Below are 21,340 nucleotides of genomic sequence, written 5' to 3'. Positions count from 1 at the left end.
TTTATTTTATTTTATTTATCTCCAGTTACGCACTGGTCCTATTTTATTTTATTTACCTCCAGTTACGCACTGGTCCTATTTATTTATTTTATTTTATTTATCTCCAGTTACGCACTGGTCCTATTTTATTTTATTTACCTCCAGTTACGCACTGGTCCTATTTATTTATTTTATTTTATTTACCTCCAGTTACGCACTGGTCCTATTTATTTATTTTATTTTATTTATCTCCAGTTACGCACTGGTCCTATTTATTTATTTTATTTTATTTACCTCCAGTTACGCACTGGTCCTATTTATTTATTTTATTTTTTATCTCCAGTTATGCACTGGTCCTGTTTATTTATTTCAATTAATATATCTCCAGTTATGCACTGGTCCCGTTTAATTTATATTTTTATATTTAATTATAATGTTCTAATCCTATCTAATTATTTACTTAAAGTTCTTGCTTTGATTCTTATTTTATCATTATTTTTACGATTAAAAATAAATAAATGTGAAGTGAAAGTATATATTATTTATTTAGTGAACTTGGATAGAAGAAAATTGCATATACATTTTATCGTTGTTTTATATTCTTGTATATTGTTTATACAATGACATGAATTGATAGTCATCACATTTTATGACCTTTGAAAATACCCAAGAGTGTGTCAGTTAAGTAAGAGTTAAGTCTGGTTTCAATAAGTTGAGATTAAACCAGTGTCAAAGTATTTGTATTTGGGAAGTCACAGTTTGGTACACTGCGGGATGAAAGGCAGGGACCATGGTGGGGTCTAAGGAAGTTTTACCAAGTAGGTGAATATCTGGATAGTTCAGAATAGCGCCCTGGACTAGGATATTCATAGGCCAAACTTGGGACTATCCGATACCTGCTCGGCATCGCCAAGGTTAGGTAGTGAGTATATATCTCTTTTGTGAGCCGATGAATGGCTAATATTCTCGAGAAATAAATAATTATGATTGTACCAATGTTTTATGAGAAATACTCAACTACCTAATCACTTCCCAAAGCAACTTTTGATGTTCAGATTGGATCATCAAAAAGTGAATATGGATCCATATGTCTGGTAAAACAAGATCAAGTTTGGTGGTTATAGGTCCAAATCTAGGCCCCCGGTGTCTGCATTGTTTGTTGAGTTTATTAAGATTGATATTTAAGGCTTATAAAGACCTCACTCCTTTCATATTTTTTCTTTCATATGTACCTGTTGCATGAGCAGAAGAGGAACCTGCTTAGTGAGAGTTGTTCGGGATATTATTGGTGGATCTTCTGAAGATTGACTCATGGATAATTTCTATTAATATCTTTAGGAGATGTTAAAAATATAGAGAATCTTCTATTCTGATGTAGGACTCTTAATATTTAACAAATATATATTTTTGTAATATTTCATGAACAATTACATAGATGCAAACTACATATATGAATATGAAGTTAGGTTATTATTAATGTTCTCTCAAGGATGATCGTATAAAAAAAAATTTGATTCCATATCTTTTTATCAGATAATAATTATTTAGTATAATAGTCGGGGTGTCACACAGACTACGCTAGTATGTATTTTTATGCGACGCTACCTTTAATTTCGCTTATCAAATTAAATGGAGTGTTACAAGGACTAAATTCACGTATTTCTAAAGATAAAGACTAAATTGGTCAAAAATTTTAAAAACAGACTAATTCTAAATTTTACTAATATTTGAGGAATTAAAATATATTTAACCCTAAATAAAAAAAGTTTAAAGTTCAATTATATTTTTTAATCTTTGTAAGAAATAATTAGACTTAATTCTTAATTTTTGTAAGCTTTGTTTATTTTAGTTCTATTATATTAAAATCGGTCATTTTTTTATAAATTGGAGTCAATTTAATTTTTTTAGACAATTTAAATTATTAATTAAAGATAAATAGTAACTATCGCCTATGTGTAAGGCCCAGTTTCCTGTCCTGAAGTTTTAAGGGCTGCCTTTAAGCTATTAGGCCTAAGGGTTGGCCCAAAGGATAAAGCCACCCAAGTCTGACCTAATTGACTCATTCCACACTTTCAGATTTCTGCTTCCTTGGTGCTTAGAGCTGCAACCGTCTTCTCTGTTAGGGTTCCATAGTACACTCAGTTCACGTTCAGCTTGACCCCGTTCTTAGCTCACGTAAGTATTCCCAACCCCTAACTTTCAATCTCTGGCCTTATTTTCGTGGGTAGTGTTAAAGCTCCGATATTAAACACCATTTTGTTCCTTGTTTCCAGCTCGCTAATCTACCCTAGGAGCTATTGTGTTCCCCTGTTCGTACCCAAGGACCCGCTGCTAACTTGTTTTCCAGGTATGGGAAGCTAGGGTTCACCCCTCTGTTCGTGTTGTGCTGCTTGTACTACTGTTTTATCATTTTAATATGCCTGGTGTGTTGGTGCGAACCTATGTATGGTATTATTGAACCCTTGGTGAATCTGTTGGATGTTTGTGCACGAGAGAACAGTGGTGAGCACTGGTTTTCTCGCCTAAGCGAGCATGGCTTGCTTAGGCGAGATCAACAGATCCCGTGTGAGGCTACTGTTCCCCTTTTCGAGCCCTCGCCTAGGCGAAGGGGGCTCGCCTGAGCAAGACCCTTCAACCTGAGCGAGGAGCTAGGCGAGGCAGTGTGCTGTTTGGTTGTTTATTGCTCTTGGATGATTGGTACTTGCTTGGGTATTATTGTTATGATGAAAAATATATAATGAACTGCTATGTATGAGTGATATGATTCATGGATAGTGAATGATGGGTATGGTATGAACTTGGCATGTAAACTAAATGAGATGGTTGGTGTTAAAGTGGCATGGTATTGGCATGAACTGAAATCCCATAGCTATGGTTTGAGAGAAATGGATGGGTATGGAACCACTAGGGAAGAAATGAAAAAAGGGTGAATTATCAAGAGATGGTATGTGATGTATATGTGTATGTGTCATAAATCTTTATTGATTGGTCTGGTATGCTTGGTCCGTGTCAGTGCGTAATTCCTTGGAAATCTCTAGGTGAGATTTCCGGGTCGTACTCCAGTGGTCGGGACGTAATTCCATGGACCCTGTTACTGGGTGTACATGGTGGTGCCCCATCTATATAACTTGGTAAGTATTCAAGGTAAGGATTGTATCCTGACACTCTAAGGAGTTAGTTAGTCTCACTTAGAGCTGACTGACTCCTGTGGTGAGAGTAGCAGGAGGCCTGAAACTCATTAAGGGCTAACCTTGTGCGTGAGGGAATTGATTCATTGTAACACTTGTAACACATAGCTCGGGGGTGAGCAGAGGTATCCACCACAAGTGCAAGCATCCGCTGAATCCGACCAGGTTATATGTATCCAGATGAGTCAAGTCGAGTCTTAGTGTATTGATTTGGAAGGTCATAACATGTTTGGGTGATGTGTGTATGTTGGACTACGAACGTATATTTGATTGCATTTGATGAAATCTTTATGGCTCTAGCTTACCCTATTTGTTTGTTTGATTCTCATGTATGTTGTTTTTCTCCTTTTGTGATGATCATCAACTTGTTGATATGAGCAGATGCGAGAAGCACTCGAGGTCAACCGGGAAGAGACAGTTCCGCTACATAGTCTGTTTGGGTTGGACATCGCATCTTGTGTGGGCTTTTGTTAGGGCTATGACCCATGTATTGCTTTACGCTTTATTACTCTACCTTCACCTGTTAGACTTTTCAACTGGTTTTCTGTTGGCATCGTGGTGTACCTAGGTTTGTAGGGGTTGTGTTAAGGACCCCACTGCGCTGTTGTACTATTTGTGTGTGACATTTATTTTAATTACGCTTATTAATTAAATGGGACGTCACACTATGATTTTGTACATTTTTTTATTTTTTTTCTATTTTAAAAAAATTGTCTATGTATTATATGGTTGTTATTATTCATCCTCGCTTAATCATTTAAACGATCTTTACGAAAATATCAAATTGATCATAATTCACAAAAATTAATTTTTTTTGAATATTTCAAAAAAACTAGGATCAAAATTAATAAAATTTACAAAAATTAACACCAATAATATATTTAAACCAAAAAATTATTAGTGAAACAAAGGTTTTACAGCTTAAAATAATACGAAGTAATTTTTCAAAATATCGTCCAGTAATGTACTTTCACGATTAATAATAATGTGGCGAGTGCATGAGATTATATTCAAAATCAATTACCTTTAAAGAATATTTTCCTAATTGTGAATCAACTATTGCCTTTTTGAAATTTCAAAAAAGTATTACTAAATTATTTTGTATAAAAAATACTTATTAAAAATATATATAAGTATTTACAAGAAAATTAATATGATGCTAAAGGTATGAATTAATTTTCTGACAAGTCATTCTTGTTAAAACAAAATGTGTCTAACTAAATTATCTTTAAGGAAATTATTCTTTATGTATACACTTCAAATGAAGACTTAACAAATTAATAGATATGAAATCAACTTCATATTTACATAGTTTTTTATCTTTATATATTTGAGTTTACTTTTATTATGAGTTAAAATTATTAATCTCAATTTAATATATATTTGTGTATATTAAAGCATAAAACAATTTTAAATATGTACAGACAACAATTTAATTTTTAACATAGCTTTTATTTGTTAGAGATAACCCATAATTTTAATTATTATAAATAATAATAAATATCGAAATACAAAACAACTTGATGCTGGACAAAGACTAGATGACACATAAAGATGTTGAGAATATTATTTAATATCTTTTTTATTTAAATTAGTTTTTAGAAAATATTTCAGTTTTAGAGATATGTGTCAGTTTTAGAAATTTGTTATTATTTTAGATTAGGAGTGAGATATTCTAAATATTTTATACTTGATATTTGTTATATTTTGCTCTATATATAGAGTATATCAATAAAATACAAAAACATGTTCCTCCGTATAACATATTACATATATCTCTCATATATTTCAAATCTCTCATATTTTCAAAAGCCCTAAAAATCTCAACAACTGGTATCAAGAGCCATTGTTCTTACTGCCGATAGAATGGAAGGAAATATGTCACACGTCGCTATTCCACTCTTTGATGGTGAAAGCTATGATCTATGGGCGGTAAGGATGCAAACATATCTAGAGGGGCTAGATCTATGGGAAGTTGTGGAGGAAGATGATGTTCCCTTGTTTGAAAATCCCACCGCGGCTCAAATGAAAGCGCATAAAGAAAAGAAAACGAGAAAGGCAAAGGCAAAATCATGCTTGTTCGCAGGTGTTTCACAAATGATTATGATCAGGATCATGACTCTAAAGTCTCCCAAAGAAATATGGGAATACTTGAAAGCAGAATATGAAGGGAACGAGAAGATTCGAGGCATGAAAGTTTTGAACTTGATAAGGGAGTTCGAGATGCAAAGAATGAAAGAGTCGGAAACAATTAAAGAATACTCAAACAAATTGTTGGGTATTGCCAACAAGATAAAATTGTTGGGAAAGGAGTTTTCAGATTCCAGACTCGTTGAGAAAATTCTGGTGACGGTTCCGGAAAGATATGAGGCATCTATTGCTTCCTTAGAAAACACAAAAGATTTGTCTAAAATTACCTTTACAGAGATGATACATGCCTTACAAGCACAAGAACAACGAAGATTGATGAGAGAAGATCATGAGGCGGTTGAAGGTAATTTAAATTACACGGAAGATAATGCTCTCATAGTCAAGAAAAATAGAAGGAGCAAATACAACAACACCCAGGTTTTTCCATCTTGTCCCCATTGCAAGAGAAAAGGTCATCAACCCAATTGGTGTTGGTGGAGGCCAGATGTCAAATGTCACAAATGCGGTCAATTGGGATATGTGGAAAAGGTATGCAAATCTAAAGATTCTCAAGAAGATGTTCAAATTGTGGAGAATAAATCAGATGAGGATAAATCAGAGGAGGATCTACTTTTTACAACATCATGTGTCACAACCAACCAATCTTCAAAAGATTGGATTATAGATAGTGATTGCACAAACCATATGACTCATGATAGAGAAATTTTCAAGGAGCTGAATAAATCAAATATTTCCAAGGTAAGAATTGGGAATGGAGAACAACTTGCTGTGAAAGGTACAGGAACAGTTTCAATTAAAACTCATTCAGGTATCAAATTAATTTTTGATGTCTTATATGTTCCTGAGATTACCCAGAATTTGTTAAGTGTTGCTCAATTGTTAGACAAAGGTTATAAGGTCTCCTTTGAAAATAAAGTATGTGTGATAAAAAATACTAACAACATAGAGGTATTCAAAGTCCACATGAAAGACAAAAGATTTGCGCTGGATTTTATGAAGGAGGAATTTGATAAAAAGAAAGTGAGCACGAAAGAAGGATCAAAATTAGAAGATAAATATCATTGAAAGAAAGTAGATGTCCAAGTGAAGAAAGTAGATGGAGGTTCACATTAAAGGTCCAATGCCACTCCAATGAAATCCACACTGGACAAAGAAAAAGAAGATAATGCCAATATAAAGGATGATGCCAAATTGAAGAAAGATGTGATGCCATGGAAGAAAAAAAAAAACAAATATTGCAAGCACAAAAAGAGGAGAAAATCAAGCATCAAAAGATGGAGAATCAAATATGAAGATATAAAATAAACAGATATTAAGCAAGAATATTACTTAATATCTTTTTTATTTAAATTAGTTTTTAGAAAATATTTCAGTTTTAGAGATATGTGTCAGTTTTAGAAATTTGTTATTATTTTAGATTATGAGTGAGATATTCTAAATATTTTATACTTAATATTTGTTATATTTTGCTCTATATATAGAGTATATCAATAAAATATAAAAACATGTTCCTCCGTATAACATATTACATATATCTCTCATATATTTCAAATCTCTCATATTTTCAAAAGTCCTAAAAATCCCAACAAAAGAAGATATATGAAGTATGTTTAGAATTCGAAAAACACCCGACGAACAGAACTGTAAAACACCTAGATGACATTAAAAAATAAGTAGCTATTCTATCCACGTAGATACCACAAAACACGATTTTTAATTACTGGTTCATATACTTTTCATCAACATTGACTTGCGGATTTGTAAATGGATAGATTCTTAGAAACCAAATCAACCATCTCTCGTATCATATATCCAATTTAGTGTTGTCAATACTGTAAAGGGAATTCTAGGAAAAAGTTGTCTTATATCAAGTTGACTACTTTTGTACCGTCATGATAGGATTCTTGGAAACATGGGTCATTTTTACCATGTTAAGTGATCACTCGTAAAAAAACAATGTTTGAACCAGAAAAAACATTGTTAAATGTACCAAATTCAGTACCACTCGTAGTGGTTTAGAATATCTTTGCCGATGCGTATGTCTGTGTTAATACATGAGATAAATAGAATAAGTTAAAACATTAACTCAATAATTTTGACCACGATTTTGGAAATGCAAATTTCAAGGAATAATGCTCACAAGTAGCATATTTGACAATAGCTTTCTTCCGTATTGTAGGCCTATAGCGATTTTAAAAAATCATAAAAAATTATATACGATTTAAAACATCTACAAAGAAATTATAAATAATTAAAAGCATAAATATTAATTTTTTATTCAATGGTATTATTGAGCTACATTATTTATTTTGGTGTCCATGGAATAACCTTTAACATGATTTCCAAATCATTTATTGACCATTATGGTATCCCTCTTCAGTTAATCAAAAACGACCATTGCATTATCTATCAAAAACGAGCTGTGATATTGGCAAACAATGCCTTGAAGTCCTTCGTTGGGGTACCCACTCCCTCAGGTTTTGATGCCAAGTCAAAAGCCTTGAATTGCACCTCCTCAAAATTCAGTGCCTGTCAAACCATTCGACTCAAAACTCGATATCCAAATCTCATAATAACTTGAACAACACACTATGAGGGAATTTTATGAAGCATGGGAAACTAATTATTTTTACTTATGAGATCAATACAAAAAGTTCTATAAAAGACCTTAGTTAAAGAACTAAAAGTGAAAAACTTTTATTGTAACATGTAAAAATGTTTCTATGGTGATTTTTTAAGGATACTTTCATAAGATTTCTAATAGAAACATCTTTTAATTCCTTAACCACTGATGGTTACCAAGACCTTATAAAAAATATATACCTGAATGCAGACTTCGGCAACATCAGCTCGAGGAATGGTTTTGGTTTCGGTCTGAAGAAGCTCGTCATCTTTTCCCACAATAAGTTCCCTAATACCTCCTTCTTTATCTAGTAGACCACCGGGCCTGATTCAGCACAAAACGTGACGAACTATTGTGCAGATGGACACAATTTTGAAAAATATTCAAAATTTTAAATTTACATCGGCAATAAGAATATCGTATTTGTATTGCTAAGCATCAGATTCAAATCGAGTAATGAAGGTGTTGGGAATAGTCCAAGTGTGAGTCAAAGTTTCACATTGGATAGAAAAGACAACGTTAAACACTATATAAGAATAAAGACCCATAACAACATTGCCTTAAGGTTTTGGTGTAAAAGTGGTGTCTAAGGTCTTATATGTGTAAGACTAATGTCATATAACCATATAGAACCACAATCTCTCAATGACTATAATCATAACCATATATGAAAAAATATATAACCTATCAGAAGGGCACCAAAAGAATGAACAAATATCAATGTTGTTACCTCAGGATCTTCAAAAACTTTCATAAACAAGACACGGCATCAAGTATGAATATTCTCTTAAGATTGCTGGATAATTCACTCAACCAAAACAGATATCAATATAAGGATGTTGAGTTGTTTCAAGAGAATGGGCCAATTGAACAGCATGAAACAGTAAGGTAAAACAAAACAGAGGGAGACGTAGGACAAACAATACTTCTTGATATGGATAGAAATTAGTGTACCTTATGATTGTGTATGGCAGACCAGAATCAGCCAGATATTGTTCAGCCTTTCTCTTCCAAATCTGAGATCAATATAAAACTATAAGCTCCCAATGAAAGAGGAAAGAAAACGATAGAGGGGAAGATAAAATGACAGTATCTTTGAACTAAATTGCATTATGCTACGAAATGGATCTTAAGCTACTATATTATAATAGAAAACAAGGCCATGACCTTATGAAAGAATTCAGTTAATAGTATGATAGAAAATATGACCAACCAATATATTCCCATTTCCCAAGCTGTTCAGAGGATGATTAGTGTTTGTTCCACCCATAGACCCAACCAACACAACATGCTTCACTCCTGCAGCCTTGGCTATTCATAGAGGTAATATAGTTTCAGTATCACATGCATGGATGAATTTGTATCATGATTTACAATAACAAATATAAATAAATGCAGATTCTTACCAGCATCTATTTGATTCTTCTGCCCAATCCAGTCAACCTAAAATATAAATGAGTAAGCTATAGTATTAATAAAACCATATTCATATATAAATAAACTGAGCATGCATAGGTAATATGTAATGGCACCTGTTCAGGATATGCACCATCATCAAAGTAGAACTCAGGCCTTCCACCTTTTGTTGGATCAAACCCGGGCTTCATTTGTGGAACTGCACTTGTGAGGATTATGAGAGCATCTATACCTTGAAATGCAGGAGTAATACTTCCAGCATCTCTGATATCCCCAATAAAAACATCATTTGCACCGCCAATTTTCTGTTTACTTTCTTCTGTTCTAACAAGTCCTCTGGTAACATACTGATTTGGCCTCTCCTTTAATTTTTTATACACAATTTGTCCTGAAAAATTGTCCAACGAATGACATTGAAAATTGTAAATTAGAGAGAGAAAAGGATAGTGTACCTCACATTATCATACAAAGAGAGATTGAACTGTAGTCATGTAGTCACAAATAACAGACCATAATTTCAACTTCCAGATCAAATGATAATGAAGAAACCAACAACAACATAAAACATGATGAAGAAAAGCAACCGGTGACATTTAGCATGTGTATGTATTTACACTGTACAAGTTACTAATATCTCATATGACAAGAAGAACATGTATGTAGTAAATGCAAACAAACAGCTGAAAGAGATTAGTATGAAGTCATATCCACAGGAGAACTGCCCTTAAACTAGAAAGGGTAATGACAGAGCAAAAATTGTTGCTAGAGTATAAGAATATCCAGCTTCCAAATTAGGTACTGCTGTACACGATAAGGCTGATAAGAGCTTAAAACGATTAGTGACAGATGTGGTTACGGGCCTCTAGTACCATGTTGAGAAGGGAGAAACTGAGAAGAAGTGTGTTGTGTATTCACGAGCATTCTTATTCATAATAAAGAAGAGATACAATAACGAGGAACAAATTAATATCTAGTTATGGAAAATATTTGGCAAGATATTTTCCTTATCAAATCATATCATGTCTCTCTATTTAATGTAATCAAATCATATCTCCAACATTCCTCCTCAACAAACTTGTTACCAATATCACCAACACAAGATGCTTTGACAGACTTAGTAAATATGTCAGACACTTGGTTGTTGAAAATGACAAAGTAAATAATCACAAAGCTAGTAGATATTTCGCCGGCATCACTTACTCTCTATAAAAATGACCATAAGTCTTCAATATAATTTACCAGATCAAAGTTCAACAAACCCTTGTAACTTGTACAGTTAGTTTGACTCAGTGGAATCTTACTATTGTGGATTAGACAAACCAATATAAAAAAATCTAGCGTAAATCTCTCCATCTTATCCCTTTTCTTTTGCATGTTATTAACCAAAGGAGGAGAGTTTTGCGAAAACAAATTTTGAAAGGTGGATTTTGACAACAACTGTGTCAAACTTAAAGAATAATGCTTGACTGTCAAATATAAACTTTGTCGGGTTCACATTCACTAAACAAAACTTAGCAAAAAAATTTTAAAAGTTCTAAGACACAATTTAACCCTTCCTTCTTGAGTATTTAGTTTTTCACACAATCCATCCTTTCAAATCATATATGTAACACTTCTCCTTAACCTAGAACATATGTATCATGTGTCAAGCTAGTTAAAAATGGTCAAATAGCAAAGTGGCTGAAAGAGACAAAAAGGGTAGATGTCAAAACAGTTGCTAGAAAGCCAAATACAAATCCTCAGATAATGCAAAGGCAGCTTGAAACAAAAAATGAGTAGGGTAGTACACAATAGCTGTCAGAAAGCATGAATGCTCAGAGCACACACGGTGACCATTGGAAAGTAAAATTGCTCAAACAACACTATAGCAAGTAGAAACATAAACCACTGAGGTGCTGAACAGATTCACTTTCTATAAAATGGAATAAAGAAGTCTAAACCACTGAGGTGCTGAACATGTTCACTTTAATACATAGCTGACCCGAGTTTCATTGAATTGTATTTCTCTGTTTCACTCCTACTAAACGGAAATCCTTCACCTCGAAAGGCGTTACTATACTTAATAGCACAGCACAGGTTCAGAGTTTACTTTTTTTTCATCAGTCTTAAACCTGAACCCTATTATCTACAAAAGGCATGATTTTCCTTGCAAGGACGCCCAAGACCAAGATATTAAATCAAAGTCGACAACTGATGTTTTAAACACTACATGCCGTGAGAGTGAGACCAGCAAAAAAACATGATTTAATGAATCTGTTCTTCAATATTTAATATTCTACCTTAAGCAGATCCAAATCCTACCCAAATGAAGAAAACTCTACAACCCTCTTCCACACTGCAAATAAAATCATTAAAACATGTACTTAAAAGCATTTGCAAACCAATGGTTTGTGCAGCTGGTGAAATTTTTATTTTACTAAATATTACCTAATCGCTCGGACAATTACTATATTTTTTAATACCACGAATTATTATATGTTCATTATTGTTCATTTAAATTTAAAACCAAAATTTTAATCATATAATATGAAAAATCTTGGTTTACTGAATAAACCCCTAATATTGCTCCTGTATCAACCGTCTCTGACAAAATTCTCAACAATCCGAAATACAGATAATAATAATAATACAGTGAAACCCCTGAATCTCAATTAAAATACGAACAAAACAGATACGAGAAAGTAAGCTGCAGAAAGAGCACCTGTGCGGCCACCAGATCCGGTTACAAGCACGGTTTTAGGGGAAGAATCAGCCATGAACGTAATAGTGGACTGTTATTGGTACTGTGAATGTGTTGAAAATGGTAAAGACAAAATGGGAATATAAAAGAAAAAAAAATAGATATTTCAGAAGAGAGACTTAACCAACAAGAAAAGATGACACTGAATGTCTTGACTGCATTAACTTACTGCCTGAATGAGTAAAGAAATTTAATTATTACTATTATTATTTTATGGTGAAAGTTTTAAGTTTAATGTAAAATTAATATTTAAAATTATATTTCATATCTAAATAGTCTTATAAAAGTAACATACAGAGAATTTTAAACATTTGATGCACTAAGATAAATATTTTATTTTAAAAAAAGAAATAGAATAGGCTAAAGAAAGCCATAATTTGATATTAAAAATGGCAACCTTCCATCATAATTAGTGGAGTTATGGCACTGGCAGGTAGGTTTTAGTGTTTATTACGGCACTGGTAGGTAGGTAGAGTGAGTTTATTTACCAACGACACCTTATTGGTGTTGTTGCTGTTAGTTTTGACATTAGATATTCATAAAAGAATATTTTTTATTTTTTATATTTGTGAATATTTATAATTTTTTTTATATTTTATTTTTCAAAAATTTGAATAAAGTTATATACAAATAAATGTAAATAAAAATAATTTTAAGTATAATTTAAATCAAATTATTCAATAAAATATTAATGTAAATAAATTTAATTTTTTGGAACAATATATTTATATAAATTATATCAAAATATAAAGGAATAAATATGTTTTAATTTTTATAATTAGACGTAAAATTAAGATTTTTTTTATCTCAAATTTTGATATATTTTAATTTCTTAACTTTATAAATGAATAAATATAATTTTCCTAATCTAATTGTAAATTCAACTAATAGACTCTTAGAAAAGAAAGTTGTAATCACAATGAACACACTTAAAATTCTAGTTTGGACTTTCCTCATATATTACTTCCACGATTCTTAAAAGAAATCAATTTCTTTAAAATAAAATCAGTAAGACCCACTTTATTTTTTCTATTTCTTTTCTGCCCTAAATCTTAAGGGCCTACTTTAATCAGATGGGCCTAAGGCTGGTCCATTGAGTGCCAAGGCCCCTTAAAGCAGCCAAACCCCCCATTCTGGTTTCACTTTTACGAAATAGTGCTTACTCCTCACATCTTCTTCCCAACAGAAAGCTCTGCTAGGATTTGGTCCCCTCTTGGTCAAGCTAGTTCAAAACTCAGCTCCTACTCACGTAAGTTGATTCTTTAACAGTACCCTCTTTGTTTTTGGCTCTATGGTCATGATTCTAGCTAGGGTTCCACCTTAGTAACCTGTTTTGAACCTGTTTTGCCATTTTTCCAGTTCGTGAATCTGCTCCGAGGTCCGTCGTACTCACTAGCTTGGGGTCGGGGTGCTCTTTTAGCTATTTCCAGGTAAGAGAAGTTAAGGTTCACTTGTTTTGTTTGTTTTCTGTTTGTTTTGCTGCTATGGTATGATTTTATGGTTTGTATGCTACAGTGAGTTGATTGAAAATGCCTTTTAGCCGTTGAGATTGCGTTGGTCTGACTGTTGCACGAGAGAACAATGGTGAGCACTAGTTTTCTCGCCCAAGCGAGCGTGTATCGCCTAGGCGAGATTAATAGAGGCTCGCCCAGGCCCTTTTACGCGAGTTGTCGCTCAGGCGACCAACCATTGTTTTGAGCGAGACCTTTCTGCTTGAGCGAGGAGCTGGGCGAGAGTGCATCCTTGTTTTGATATCTCTCTATTTTTGGATGTTTGGCATGTGTTTGATTGAATTACTATATTAAAGCATGATATTGGTGAATATGCATGAGTAAAGATGGTTTATGGGTGGTGAATGATGAGTTTGGCATGATCTTAGTATGGAATATGAATGAATGGTTGGTTATATATGTGATCATGGATTGAGTATGAGCATGAAAATTGTATTGATTAATGGAATATGTTATTGGTATAGTTAGGACGTAATTCCACGACGGTGTCGTGGTGATGCCTCATTGGTTAGGACATAATTTCATGAGTCTCTAGGTGAGACTTCAATGTGGTGTCTCAGTTGGTCGGGACGTAATTCCATGACCCTTGTTAGTGGGAGTTCATGGTAGTACCCTATCTATATAATTTAGTAAGGATTTAAGGTAAGGTTGCATCCAAACACTCTAAAGAGTCAGTTAGTCTCACATAGAGCGTACTAACTCTAGTGGTGAGAGTAACAGGAGGTGTGAAACTCATTAAGGGCTAACCTTGTGTGTGGGGGGTGAAACATTGTAACACTTAGCTCGGTAGAGCAGGGAAGTCCACCACAAGTGCAAGCATCTGTTGAATCCGAGTAATTATATGTATCCAGATGAGTCGTGTATGAGTCTTAGTGTATTGTTTGAAAAGTCATAACATGATTGGTTGGCATATGCATCTTGAACTGTGAAACTGTATGTAATTGTATGATAAACTGTTTTCTACTCTAGCTTACCCTTTTGTTTGTTGTATGTTCTGTTGTGTGGTTTTCTCTTTTTGCGATGATCATCAACTTGTTGATGTGAGCAGATGTGAGAAACACCCGTGGTCATCAGGGTGATGGAGGTTCCGTTGCGTAGCCTACCCGGGCTGGATTCTGCTGTTTTGGGCTTTCTTATAGGATTATGGCCCATGTATTGGCTTGTCTTTTAAAATCTCATTTTGATTACTATTGAACTTTGTATCTTGTCTTGTTTTGGCATCGTAGTGTGCCTTAGATATTGTAAGGAGTAGTTTTATACTTCAGGACTGCGCTACTATATTATTTTGTGTGACGCTTCCTTTAATTAGGATTATTAATTAAATGGGACATTACAAAATCCTCCTTCCCCCATCATACCACATACTTATTTCAAATATTGTTCTAAATGAACTTGTTTTGGGGGAGAAGAGAGAAAAGTTTTAATGACTTCTAGCTCAATTTGGCATATGTCAAAATTTATTTTTTTATTGATTTTAAAATTATTTTTATAATTAAAAACAAAAAACATATTTTTTAAAATTTTATGAAAAATTTTCTACTTGGTTTACACCTGAATAAATTATGAAAATTTGAGTAGTATAGGTTTTTCTTTAGAACTTGTACTTTAGGCTTGAGTAAATTAGGGTTAAGCAACCGATTTAGGGTTCCAATTTGATTGCCTAAGCTCAAGAGAAACCCTAGATTGGCCACTTTTAGAGAAGGCATGCATATGCTCCATAATTTGCACATGTTGCAACGAGGAAATCATGAGTGGAAAAATGCTTGTGATCCAAAATAGGACACATAGGGAAATATTTAAATTTGATTTCCCTCCATTTGTGCAGCCTTAGGTCATTGTGAGCCCTATAAATTGAGGTGTTTGTCCTTTGTAAATTAACCTTTGATTTGAGTAAAGAAATGTAGTAGAGATTGCAATACATTAATCTTATAAGTCCTTTAGAATAGGCTTTTCTATTCACGACTACTAGCCTTCTTCCCTAAGAGAGTTGGCCTTTATCTACATGAACACTTCCATCACTTCAATTTATCTTCACTTCATTATTCTCCAAGCTTTCGCCACCACCTCTTCAATTCTATCGATCCAAATCAGTAAAGCATGGAGTGACTTCCATCACTAGGAAAGGTCCAATCAGTTTCTCTAGCCTTATCTTTAATTTCTTGCAACACACATTTTTCCTACTCCAAAACCATGTCAACAAAGATAACCACAAATAATTTATTTTCATTCTTCACATCAACAAACATAAATGTGTGGAGGGTGTGGCTTCAACTCAATTTGAGCATCATCAGGTGCATTAGGATAGTCAACAAGATCATCAATAATCCTTATAATATCATCTTGTTAGCAAAGATATACACCTAAAGTAGTAGACTCTTCAACTTCATCATTAGCCAAGTCAAATGCAATAGTTGATGTTATAAATGTTTCATTCAATACCTTTGGTTCTTCTACAACACTTGGCTCCAATTGCATTTGTAACACCCCGTCAGGATGCTACTAAAATACATAGAAATTTTTCGCAACTACAAAACTTCTTTTAATTCAACAAAACAAACCTTCCAATTTAAAAGAATATGCAACGTCCAAATCATTTGACTTATATATTTTTCTAAAATAAATTGTCTAAAAAAAATATTACAAATAAAAATTCTTCTTACCAAGGTAATCCTCAAGGTCCTCATTGGTGTGCACCTCCACTAGCATCTACATCAACATCTGTTCCCGTATAACACACACATTATATGATCATCGCACAAACACAAATAACATACAAAAGCAAGGGTGAGCTAACCAAATAACACATCATAAAATAGTATATTACCCACATCAAACTCACCTCAAATGATCCCAACATATGCATAACTCAACAAAGATAACAACCTGACACATGTTCCCAAAACCAAAACATGCAATCATCAACATATTACCACCAAGTAACATCCAACGATATGCCATCCTCTGATAACCAACAACTATACCTTTCCTAGGCAACAACGCCTCTTGGAAAAAGGCATTTTCCCTACTTTACATAGACTTACAAGCAATAACTTTACCCACTCAACAAAGCCTTGGGTAAGAGCACTCTTGCTAAGTTCATGCCAAAGACTTATGGTTGAAAAAAACCCTTTTACCCTGACTCAACAAAGCCCTTTGGGTAAAAGAACCATCATGGCTTTACAGTTATCAAAGAATTCATATTGTCATGTCACATATGTACACACATGTATATCATACCTCATCATCATCATCACGTCATAACCCAAGTATTCGTTTTCCTTACACTTAAAGATTTTAACATACAACTCACAAAAAAAAAATTGCACCAAATAATACAAAAACAACAACATTTTTAAACTAGCAACAACACCATTTAAAAAAAGCAACAACATCACCCAATTTTTAAAATAACAATAACATTCTATTTTTATAACAACAATAATATTCTAGTTTTAAAATAGCAACAATAATCTATTTATAAACCAGCAACAACATTTTAGTTTTAAAACAACAACAACATTTTAGTTTTAAAATAACACCAACATTTTAATTCTAAAACACACTAAATTAAAATTTTCTTAAAATAACTAAATAAAAACATCAGGTCGCATATCTAATTGATAAAATAATGCTCATACTATTAAAGGAAAGGTCAAATAATTTCAGAGGTCCCCATTTTTATAACGAAATCTCAAATATGCTGCCCTTCTTTTTATTTGATGCAATTGGGTCCCTATTTTGGAAAATTCGTTGCAATTAGGTCTTTTTTGTTAGTAGTACAGTAACAGTGTTGACTATGTGTCACGTGTCAACACGTGGTTTTTTTTAAATTTTTTTATAATTAAAAAATTGTCACTTGTCAATCTGACGCTGTGCCACGTGGTAGAGACAATGTGATTTGGCAATGAGAGTCTCATATGTCACTATTGGATGTGAAAAGTCTGAATATAGTTCTTGTATTTGTTATTTTGTTCCAATTTGATCTTAAATTTCTTAAAACTAAATCAATTTCATCCCTATATCAAATTTAATTTTTATATAAATTTTACAGTGGTATTTTTATTGTAAGGCCCATTTTATTCCTGCCCTAAAAGTTAGTGGGCAGCCCTACAGTATTGGGCCTAAAAGGCTGGCCCATGATATAAAGACCCTTAGCGTTGCCCTAATTCCACACTTCTTGCACTTTCAGAAAAGAACCAGCCGTCACTCCCCATACCCCTCACAGAACGCTCCGCTAGGGTTCCTCCCCAAGTCCCTTGAGCTAGCTCCGAATCAGTTTCTACGCCACGTAAGTACCCTCTAGCTCACCGGAGTTTCCCTTTTTGGCTTTCACTTGTATTTCCGCAGTTAGGGTTAGTACTAATCTGCCTTGTTCCGTGCACATTCTATTTTCAGCTCCGTAGTGAGTCCTTGAGCTTCTGTGCTCCTTGGTTGCGCGTTGAAGGTCCTGTGCGAACCTATTTCCAGGTACGGGAAGTTAGGGTTCTAGTTTCGAGTCTTTCTTGGCACTGTTTATGAGTTATTTGTTGATTTTACGGTTGGATCTGTCGTTTGGATGTGTGAGAGTGCTTTGTATGGGTGGTTTGGCCGGAAAACATGGCTGTGGCAGTGAAGAACAGTGGCGAGACCTGTTAATCTCGCCCAAGCGAGTCCATCTCGCCTAGGCGAGATGAAACAGGGAGCTCGCCTAAGTTTTTTGCGCGAAAAGTCGCCCAGGCGGCTCGCTCAACTTTTGAGCGAGCAGGCAACTCGCCCAAGCGAGAGGGATCTCGCTTAAGCGAGATCCCGTGTTGCCCAGGCCCTGGTTTTCCTTGAGCCCTCGCCTAGGCGAAGGGGGGCTCGCCTGAGCGAGCCTGTCTCGTCTGAGCGAGACCCTTCAGCCTGAGCGAGGGGTTTGGGCGAGACAGTGTGGTGTTGGATTTCGTTTTTGTCCTCTTGTGCTTGGATTTGTTTGGGTATGACTGCTATGATAAGATGCATGTACTGATGTATGAATATATGCCTAATGGGTTGCTATATATGCGTGACCTGATTCATAAATGATGAATGATGAGTGTGGTGGGGACTTAGCATGTGAAATGAGTATGCGGTTTGAAACTGAAGGAACATGGTATAAATATGAGACTAGGCCCCAGACTCATTGGAGTGGTGATGATCAGAGGTATGGATTTGAGATGTGATTGATATGAGGATTAAACTTCAAGGGTTGACATAGAATTGGAAAATATAATTTAATGTTCTCTTATTGCTGATTCATGAACGTTGGTCCGTGTCAGCGTGTAATTCCTTGGGGTCTCTAGGTGAAACCTCCGGGGTCGCGCTTCAGTGGTCGGGACGTAATTCCATGGCCCCTGCTAGTGGGTGTTCATGGTGGTGCCCCATCTGTATAACTAGGTAAGGATTCAAGGTAAGGTTGCATCCTGACGCTCCGAGGAGCCAGTTAGTCTCACTTAGAGCGGACTGACTCTTGTGGTGGGAGTAGCAGGAGGCCTGAAACTCATTAAGGGCTAACCTTGTGGTGGGAGAGATTTTGATTCATCGTAACACTGATAATACATAGCTCAGGATCGAGCAGCTCAGGGTCGAGCAGGGGTATCCACCACAAGTGCAAGCATCCGCTGAATCCGACCGAGTCATACGTATCCGGATGAGTCGAGTCGAGTCGTAGTGTATTGAATGAAGAGTCATAACATGTTTGGTTGCTATGTGGATGAGATAATGAGAATATATTTGATTGCATGTTGAATATGTTGATTGGCTCTAGCTTACCCGTTTTGTTGCATGGTTGTGATGTATGTGGCTGTTCTCTCTTGCGATGATCATCAACTTGGTTGATGGGAGCAGATGGGCGAGGTTCTCATGGGCAACAAGGGAATGGCGATTCCGCTGCTTAGCCACCTGGGCTGGAGTTTTCCTTGTGTTATATTTAGGGCTATGGCCCATGTATCTCTTTCTTTATTTCTACGCTACACTCTAAGTTGTATTCATATTCAGCTATTCTACTTTTTGGCATCGTGGTGTGCCTAGTTTGGTAGGGGTGATGTTGGGAACCCCAGGACTGCGTTGTTATGCTATCTTATGTGTGGCGTTCCCTTTAATTGCGTTTATAAATTATATGGGACGTTACATTTATTATAATTGATATTTTTAACAAAATTAAGCTTATTTAAATGTATATTTTGCATTAAATTTTATTTAAATTTTGTTTTAAATATTTATATATATCTATAATTTATAGATAAATCTTAAAGTTGCTTTAAAAATTAAAACTTTATAAATTCAAATATAAAATTTTAAAACAATTTTATAACAATTCAAAAAAAAATATTTATTTAAAATTTTACAATTTAATTTATAAAAATGTTATTTTAAAACCAACTCTAATATTTGTCGAGATAAATTATTGATATATAAAAATTTGAAACAATATTTAAATAAAATTTAATGTTAAATAAAAACTTAATCTTGTTAGAAATATCATTGTAACATTTATATAAAAGTAAAATTTGTCTCAATTTGAATACGGACTGAAATTGATTCAGTTTTAAAAGAATTGAGACCAAATTGAGACAAAATTATAAATACAGGAACTACATTGAGACTTTTCACATCTAATAGTGACATATGGCACTACCATTGTTGCATCACTCTGTCTCTACCATGTGGCACAACGTTAGATTGACACGTGACATTTTTTTTAAATTTAAAAAAATAATAATAAAATTAAAAGAAAACTTTGTGTTGACATGTGATACATAATTAACATCATTAGTAATGAAAGTGATATAATTGCAACAAATTTTTCAAAAGAAAGACTCAATTAAGTCACATGAGAAAAAAAGACGTACTTGAAATTTCGTTACAAAAATTAGAATCTCCGAAACATTTAACCAAAAAAAACAAACTTGTTTCACGTATTACTACTACTTAATCAAACTTGGCCTGTACTGACCTTAAACTACCTATACAATTACCGAACTCCAATTTTCATCCACATTTTCTACAAAAATACCATATTAAAAAGAAAAAGAAAAAAAAAATCTACAATTTACATCATATACCAAACCAAACAACTTCATCTTTTATTTACATTTCATATTCTAATCATACTTGAATCATAATTACGTATATAAAATAAAAGAAATGAAAACCACAACTTTTTTTTTCTTCGCCCAATAAGAAAATCCGTAACAAACTATTAAACCCCGAGAACCCTTTGATGTTCTTTATATAAAAACACCATTCCGCAAATAATAAAATCTCTCGTTCATTTCTAAAATAGATCAGTCACATCACATGATTGATGTGCATAGAAAAAAAATATTAAAACAATATCATCCTGTAACTATTCTTATAATAAGAAAAAAAGACCCCAAAGTTGTTAATACAAAATAAAGCACCGCAAAATCCAAAATGCTTATTATTAATATATAGGAAAATTATATTTTGACTCTTATCTTTTATTTTCTGACATGATATGGACCATTAATTTTTTCAGAGAAAAAATAATGGTACATTAATCAATGATCTATACTAAGCCACATCAAAAAATAAATGATGAGAGTAAAAAATTAAAGTTATAATATCATTATCCTAATACATAATACTTAAAACCCAAACCTGGAACTATATTCACCAAATTAGAAAATATTATTTTAATATTTTATTATACCAACACTGAATTCTTTAATTGCTTCAAATATACATATATTTTTTATTCTATACATATAAA

The 21,340-nt window shown here is 33.7% G+C and overlaps 2 protein-coding genes across 2 annotated transcripts; one reads left to right on the top strand and one right to left on the bottom strand.

Annotated features, from left to right (window-relative positions):
- Positions 1-5,033: 5,033 nt before the first annotated feature.
- Positions 5,034-6,383, top strand: LOC114165302. The gene is made up of 3 exons (XM_028049953.1): positions 5,034-5,363; positions 5,460-6,056; positions 6,174-6,383. The coding sequence occupies exons 1-3, from the start codon at positions 5,034-5,036 to the stop codon at positions 6,381-6,383; spliced, it is 1,137 nt and encodes a 378-aa protein (XP_027905754.1).
- A 1,176-nt stretch (positions 6,384-7,559) lies between these two features.
- Positions 7,560-12,251, bottom strand: LOC114167633 (uncharacterized protein At2g37660, chloroplastic-like). The gene is made up of 7 exons (XM_028052748.1): positions 12,059-12,251; positions 9,474-9,745; positions 9,348-9,384; positions 9,155-9,252; positions 8,896-8,957; positions 8,142-8,265; positions 7,560-7,847 (listed from the first exon to the last, which is right to left on the bottom strand). The coding sequence occupies exons 1-7, from the start codon at positions 12,111-12,113 to the stop codon at positions 7,728-7,730; spliced, it is 768 nt and encodes a 255-aa protein (XP_027908549.1). The 5' UTR covers positions 12,114-12,251; the 3' UTR covers positions 7,560-7,727.
- Between the last annotated feature and the right edge of the window lie 9,089 nt (positions 12,252-21,340).

This window comes from Vigna unguiculata, chromosome 10 (assembly GCF_004118075.2).
Source record: "Vigna unguiculata cultivar IT97K-499-35 chromosome 10, ASM411807v1, whole genome shotgun sequence".
Taxonomy (NCBI): Eukaryota; Viridiplantae; Streptophyta; class Magnoliopsida; order Fabales; family Fabaceae; genus Vigna; species Vigna unguiculata.
This window is presented reverse-complemented; position numbering and strand designations above follow the sequence as displayed.